Below are 8141 nucleotides of genomic sequence, written 5' to 3' on the forward strand. Positions count from 1 at the left end.
GGGGCCTGGGGACAGGGGGGGAAGGGTGGAGGGCCTGGTGGCTTTCTCAGTAGGAATTTGTTTGGACGAGAAACCATTGAACCAATGTGAATATGGGAAGGTCAATATAATTACTCTAACAAAGTGTTGGGAAGGAAAGAAAATAGGATACACTTACCTAGATAGAGACTGAGGTAGTCATTCATTCATTCATCAGTTAATGTCTGAGCACCTCCTACGTGCCACATAATGTGTTACGTATTTGGGATGCCAGTGAATAAAACAGAGTGCTTAAAGTTTAGGGGTAAGAGTAGATCAGTGATTCTTCACAAGGATAGACTCAACTTCAACTACCTTCCAGAGGTAAGGGGGATCTATTATCAAAAGCATATTCCATAGATTTTATATACAGAAAATTACAAAGACTTACACTAAAAAAATATACTATTAAAATTAAAATTCACCTATTTAGCAAATGCCTACTGACAAGTATTGTTCTGTGATTAGGATAGACCAAATCTGTACTCTGTTGAGTCTTATATTCCAGTGAGGGAGGGCGGAGATAGAAAAGAAATAGGTAACAAATAAATAAGTGATGTCAGGGAGTGATGAGTGCTAACCAGAAAATAGTGAGACTCGGGCAGGAGATTGCATGACTAGGGAAGGCCGCTCCTCTGAGGAGGAAGAAGAAGCAAGAAACAGCAGAGGAAAGGCAAGTGGGAGTTCCTGAGGCACAGAGGGCAATGACAAAGCTAGAGAGGTGGGCGGGGCTGGCGCATGCAGGCTCATGGCCAAAGTGAGAAGTTTGGATTTACTCTAAGCATGGTGGGGAAGCCAAGTGCTTAAAATAACCTAATTATGTTTTGAAAATTAGCAAGACTTCATGACTGATGGGACCTACAAAGTAGAGAAACCCTGGGGGACAGGGTTAGGGGACCAGGTATAGCCCCGCGTCTCGGCACACATGGAGATATTGGTATGCATCTACCATCAATATGATGTGCATTTCATTCATTCATTCAAGTGTTCATTCAAGGAACATTCAGGAAGGATTTACTATGACCTAGGCACTATAAGAGGAGTTTACACGTTTTAGCTCATGGATCTTGTGTAAATACCGAAAGATAGGTAGCATTGTCTTCACTTGGCAGCTAGGGAAAATAAGCTCGGAGAGATGAAAGGTAGCCCCAAGGTTTGGAGTTGTCAGTGTCATTGTGGGTGGAGTCCCACCAGGTCCTCTGACTGTAAATACAACCTCCAATTGGACTCCATGCACTAGCACATTATGATGGTCTTCTGAGCCGCCCGGGTCTGGCTTTTCAACATTAGAATCCAAACCCTGGCCAGTTCACTGCCCCAGGGTGGCCCAGTGCTGGAAGCCAATAGTGTTATAGCAGCTAATTTATCATCAGCCAAGGTGCACAGCGTCTCAGGAATGAGGCACCCGAGAAATAGCATTAATTGTCAAAGTGTTGCTTGCAAGACACAAAACCTAAAAGCAGAGATTGACTGGTCTTGAGGAACTTGGAATCTAGACTATTCTGGAGCCTGTTGACCAGTGCCCACCCCACTACCGAGGAAAACCCTCTTTTTACTAAGTAGACAGTGATAATAGCTAGACTTCCTCTCTGCCTTCCTTAGTCAGTAAGGAGACATACTACACGGAATTCTTCTCTTCTCCTTCTCTCTCCCCTTCCTCTTCCTCCTCCTCCTTCTTCTCGGGCTCCATGCATCTGTAACTGTCACTTCAGGGCTCTTTAAATACGTTTTTGTAACCTTATTGAACCCTGAGAGGCTCTTGAATCCTGCTTTGTGACACCTGGTGAGTAGGGAAGTTTGGGAACAAGAAAGTGCTGTGTCTTGATCTGGTGTCCTCTTCTTTTTCAAATTCTTGTTATTGACTCTATCCTCTCTCCCTTTTGTATCTGTTGCCCTGTACCTCCCGTGGGGTAATTAGTCCCACCAAACGACCCACACTTGCCCAGTTACCCTGCTGATCAGAGGCAGTCAGGCAAAACGGTGGTCAGATTTTTATTTATTCAACAAAATGTCAGCTTTCAAATACTATAAACAGAAGAAATTGTTTTTCATTTCTTATTTTAAAAGAAGTAAGTTGAGATTGGCCAAATATAATAAATTCTGAGAGAAGATAGCCACATTTTTAATGACTATAATCCACTAAGGAATAAAGTGCTGTCATCTGGAATAAAGTGGTTAAAATGTGTCTCTTAATCAAATGACCATATTTAGGCAAACTATAAATATGTCACCTAATGCATTTATTATAGTGTTCTAAGAAGTTAAATTGAAGTGATATGATAACCTGATTTTCTTTCCTTCCTATTTTATTAACATGTGTATGTTTGGTTGTGGGTTTCACTATTTTTTATTTTTTATTTTTTACAGAGTGATGTTAGAACTCCCAAAAGCACTAAACATGTTCATTCGATTCAGTGGAATAGAACGAAACCTCAGGATGAAGTGAAAGCCATCCAACTTGCCATTCAGCCACTATTCCCCAACTCAGAGGGCAACCCTGGAAGCAGGTCTAACTCAAGTAAGTTAGACGTGCTCTAGACTAGACTCCAAACCCTTAAGTACCAAATTCTCATGCCAGGGACAAGCGCCACTCTGTGAATAGATAAAGCTTTCTAATATAATACTTCCTTCTTCTATTTTATTTAATATAGTTTTATTAATTTATAGAGAGGAAGGGAGAGAGAGAGAGAGAGAGAGAGAGAGAGAAACATCAATGATGAGAGAGAATCATTGATTGGCTGCCTCCTGCACAATCCCCACTGGGGATCGAGCCCACAACTCAGGGATGTGCTCTTGATTGGAATCAAACCTGGGACTCTTCAGTCCGCAGGCTGACACCCTATCCACTGAGCCAAACCAGCTAGGGCCCTTCTTCTATTTTTTCAATATTTGTTTTGAATAGTATTTATGGACTTATAGATATGAGCATATTATAATAAATTTCAGTATTTGGTTAACTGTGATAAAACATGAAAATTAATGATTATGTTATATTGCTAAATAAAATAAGTATATCTATATCTATATGTCTATATCTATATATCTATATCTATATATCTATATTTATAGTTTTCAAAATTGTAGGTAAAGATATGAATCTTCTATGTCCAACAAACATTCTTATGAAGCTACTGCTATCACTAGGGCAACTTCCTGAGTCCTGAATACCATACATACATCAAAGCATAGGAATGACATGAGGAAGGAGGGAGGGAGAGATGGAGGGAGGAAGGGAGAAAGGAAAGGATGGGGCGGGAAAATAAAGGTAGGAGAGGATAGAGAAAGAGAAAACATGATATGCATATAATGGATAGTGGTGATGGTAATTATAGATGATATAAAGAAACAATTTAGAAATAACATGGAGGAAGGCCAGCTGACTTGATGGTAAATTAGTCATCATTTGGTAGATTCGGGGAAGAGGTTCTGCCTGTCACCTTTGTGGGTCCAGAAACCCAAATACAACCCAGAGTTATGTTCTGCAGGACTGTGACAAGCTAAAAAACAGATGGGGATGGATGCATAAACCCCATGCAATTCAGTTTTTATCATGAAAAATATACCTGCAAACAAATCAGAAATACATGTTTTCTGATCAGTGCATTTTTCCCTAGTAAGAAATCTACCTGAGAAGCCATATCAGAAGGTTATTTTGTTGGCATGGAGACAAAGGACCCTGATGGCTAGTGTCACTGAGTTATGAGGGCCTGGCTACATGTCTTCTACTATAAGGACTGGCTTGTCAACCAGCCCAGATTATTTTTACATATGCACCAGCCCGGAGGCCCAGAATCCTGGACAGTAAGCCAAACTCTCCAACACATACTTTAATAGCATGCTGGACCTGCCTTCCTCTGTCAACACAGTTGATTGGGTTATTTTCTTTCACAATTGATCACAAGAAGATATTCTGACCATCATGACTGGGCTTGAGTTTTTACCGGCCTTCTCAGCCACAAATGCATCTTCAAGCATCTCTTAGGGCATGCTGTCTCTACACATGACTAACCCCATATTGTAGGTGTTGATCCCCACTAGCTTCTCTACAGGAGGAACTCTAAGTTCTTTGATTTGCTAATTCAACAATCTTGTGTTGCATGCAAATACTATCAAGCCTTAAGGACTTCTTACTATAACAATTTTCCCCTCCAAAATAATTAATATTTTAAGGCACATTTTACTTCTGTAGGCTGTCATAGTCATGATCCCACTTGATGCATGCAACACCTTTGATCCATACAACATTCCACCCTTGAAATCTGTAGGGGTCTTCTCTCTCCACGTGTGCTGTAGTTTTCTCTTTTCTTTTCTTTTCTTTTCTTTTCTTTTCTTTTTTAAATATATTTTTGTTGATTTCAGAGAGGAAGGAAGAGGGCTAGAGAGATAGAAACATCAATGATGAGAGAGAATCATTGATCGGCTGTCTCCTGCACACCCCCTACTGGGGATGGAACCCACAACCTGGGCATGTGCCCTTGGCCGGAATTGAACCCAGGACCCTTCTCTTATTCCTGACTTGCTGGCAGAGAGAAGTGAGCATCCTCTGTTCTTGTCAGAAGCTCCATCAGGAGCTCAGGGAGGACCACCAGGGAACTCAAGAATGTAGGCAATGTAGTGCGGGGCCCTGGAGAAGACGGGAGAGATCCAGGTGTGAGAACCTTGCTTATTTACTAAAATATAGTGTATAAAATGGTTCTTGTTAATTGACCATTTTCTTTTACCTTAACCTTTTCCTGTTTGCTTCATTTCCATGCGAAAAAAAAAAAATTTTTTTTCTTATTCCTGAACCTCAGGAATCTCTCCTCTGGAGATATGAACTGTCTTTCTTCCAAACAATCTCTAGCTGTCTCCTGTTGGAATCCAATTTCTTTTACCTGCCGAGTTCTTGAGGACTTAAAAGTGCTCGCTGAGAAAAAGCTTTTTGTTTTCTAAATGTTCCCCTGCCATCCAAACACACTCACACAGCGTTTTCAGAAGTGAGAATATGGCTAAGTGGGAAGAAGATGGGATTTAGATGCAGATGAGCCCAGCATTATCAGCTAAGTGGCCTTGGGCCAGTTACTTATTTCCCAAACTTGTTCCTCCTTTATGGAATAAGATTATTAGTATTTATTTACCTGAAAAGAATAGCGAGATGATTAAATGAAATAATATAAATAAAGCCTATGGAACAATGACTAGCATATAAGTATAAATATACAGTGTAAAGGCCTTTATTTTTTTTTAAATGTATATATACTAATATAAGGGTAATATGCTAATTAGACCAGACGTCTGCCAGACAATCTTCTGGACAAAGCCATGGTGGTGGAGCCAAGGCAAAGGTGGTTAGAGGCGATCAGGCCGGCAGGGGAGAGCAGTTAGGAGGATCAGGCCAGCAGGCAGGTGAGCTGTTAGGAGCCAGTGATCCCGGATTGCGAGAGGGATGTCCGACTGCCGGATCTATAGGATCGGGCCTAAACTGGCAGTCAGACATCCCCCAAGGGGTCCTGGATTGGAAAGAGTACAGGCCGGGCTGAGGGACCTCTTCCCCCACCCTCCTGCACAAATTTTGTGCACTGGGCCTCTAGTCCTACATAATAAAAGCCTAATATGCTAAGTGACCAGTCGGCCGGTCAACCAATCAAAGCATAATAATATGCTAATGTGCTAAGGCCACTCAACACTCCCTATAACATGCACTGACCACCAGGGGGCAGATGCTCCAACCAGTATGTTAGCTTGCTGCTGGGGTCTGGCCAATCAGGACTGAGCAAGAAGGGCTGAACATGGCCTGGAGTCCTCCCATGATCCCTCCCCGGCTGGCCAACCTCTCGCGTCCCTCCCCAGCCCCAATTGTGCACCTGTGGGGTCCCTCAGCCTGGCCTGCACCCTCTTGCAATCCGGAACCCCTTGGGGGATGTTGGATAGCCACTTTCGGCCTGATACCACAGGCCAGGCTGAGGGACCCCACTGGTGCACAAATTCGTGCACCGGGCCTCTAGTTTATAATAATAAAGGAAATGTCCTTATACCCAGCCTAGAGTTTCTATGAATGGTAAAGCTTAGAGCATCCCAAACAGGCTTGCATTATCCAGAGACAGGCTGATGAGTTAGGCAGTGCAGCTTTGCTGTGGCTTAAGAGATGCTCACTTCCATTTCTTCTGCAGATGCTGACTGCCAGTGGTTGGACACCCTGCGCATGCGGCAGATTGCCTCCAACACTGGTTTACAACGCTCCCAGAGCAACCCTATCCTGGGGTCACCCTTCTACCCCTACTTCAACGACCAGGATTCCTACGCCGCTGCTGTGAGGCGGACCCAGGTGCCCATTAAGTATCAACAGATTACACCCATAAACCAGTCCAGGAGCTCCTCCCCCACCCAGTACGGGCTCCCCAGAAACTTCTCTTCTCTGCACCTAAACTCCAAGGACAGCGGCTTTGCCAGTCTCACGTCCGACAACTCTTCGGAGAGGGCCCAGTACTCAGGTAGAAGTCGGAACAAATACGACCGCGGATGTGTGTCGCTCAGCTCGTCTCCTAGGGGAAGGTACAGCGGGAAGAATTCGCACTCCACGCCTTCAAGAGAGAGATACTCTGGGAAGTTCTACCGAGTTCATCAGTCTGCGCTCAATGCGCATCAGTCGCCTGACTTCAAGCGAAGCCCAAATGACCGCCACCAACGCCGGACCATCCCAGGGATGCCTTTGAACCCCGAGACTGACTCGGGAGCTGGCGAAGAGGAGAACAAAGTCAGCGAAGGAGGGTGGACGAAGGTGGAATATCGGAAGAAGCCCCACAGAGCGTCTCCTGCCAAGACGAACAGAGAAAGAGCCCGAGGAAGCTACCGCGGGAGGAGAACCTTTTGATGAATTGAACTAGATGAGTTTTCTTTCCTAAGCAAGCTGTAAAAAAAATAATTTAAAAAAATGAATGGGTTTTCATAAGATGATGCCTTCAGATAGAATTGACAAGAAGACAACTTTTCCATTTTTTTGGATTTGGGAAAAACGTTCTAATTGAAACTACTGCCAAACCAGACCCTAAATTATGGATGTTGGTGGACCAATGATAGTAACTAGACTTAATCACAATGTACTTACTTTCCCCCCGGAATTAACATGTTCAGAGGAGGGGATATGCCATCGTATTACCCTAACCATTGCTGGTCTGGTTAGCAAGGGCCTGGACTGGCATGAGGTTAAGTGGGGGCACTCGTCTTAGGTGCAAAATTTAAGGGAGCACCCAAAAGCTCAATAGTCAAGAGAAATAAGATGCTAATGCAATACTTAAATAAATGAAAATTAATGCCAAAAATATGCGATAAAAAAAATCAAAATCCTAGATAAAGACAGAATCAATATTAATGATTTTTCTTTTTGTCTAAGGCTCCAATATGGCTTGACAAGGTGCTGTTACTGATCTTGTCTTTATTTAAAATTTTGATATTTTGTTCCACATGATTTTTTGGCATGAATTTTCTTTTTTAAAAATATAATTTTTCTTGATTATTGAGGTGTTCCGTTTTGAGGGGTTTTTGTTGTCGTTTAATGTCCCCTTAAATTTTGTGCCCAAGGCAAGTGCCTCACTTGCCTCATCCTAGTCTCAACACTACTGGTTAGTATTTATTTTAGTGAGATGTTTGGGTTTTTATTATGGCTGGAGCTGAACTGATTTAGGTTGTCATTTTTAGGCAATAAAAAAATGTTATTGAACTTAATGTTGATTACGATGCATATCTCATTCATTAAGACTCATCAGAAACCAAAGATCTAGGAGATTTGTGGTTATTTTCCTAAGCAACTGGAGGCTTTTGAATATTCTTTTCAACATTTTACCAAAGGAGGAGCAAAGAGGGAAACTTGGCATGTCAGAAATCTAAAATCTGTAAGGAAACTGACACAGAGCAGGATAATAATGTCACAAGCTTAGAGCCAGAGAAACTTAAAATTACCAACATCCCTGTTCCAGCAAGACAGTAAATACTATCTTTGCAGCAAGAAAGTGCTAAGCAGCTGGGGGCAAAGAGGTAACGGGTGCAGGTGTGAGAAAACTGCCTGCCATTTAGGATGGGAATTGTGGATCCAACTTGTGAAATTCCTCATATTTTACAAACCAAAAAGGCGGGGGGGGGGGGGGGGG

The 8141-nt window shown here is 42.7% G+C and overlaps 1 protein-coding gene across 3 annotated transcripts in view; it reads left to right on the forward strand.

The window, feature by feature from the left end:
* Positions 1-7719, forward strand: part of LOC102263045 (mitogen-activated protein kinase kinase kinase MLT) — a 148203-nt gene extending 140484 nt beyond the window's left edge. For all 3 annotated transcript variants that reach the window (XM_014545992.1, XM_005857590.2, XM_005857589.2), the window contains exons 19-20: positions 2386-2536; positions 6168-7719. In XM_014545992.1, coding sequence (XP_014401478.1) covers positions 2386-2536; positions 6168-6868 — 852 coding nt within the window. In that variant the 3' untranslated portion in view covers positions 6869-7719. The remainder of the gene's footprint in view (positions 1-2385; positions 2537-6167) is intronic.
* The last annotated feature ends 422 nt before the right edge of the window (positions 7720-8141 follow it).

Source organism: Myotis brandtii, unplaced genomic scaffold, assembly GCF_000412655.1.
Source record: "Myotis brandtii unplaced genomic scaffold, ASM41265v1 scaffold112, whole genome shotgun sequence".
Lineage (NCBI taxonomy): Eukaryota > Metazoa > Chordata > Mammalia > Chiroptera > Vespertilionidae > Myotis > Myotis brandtii.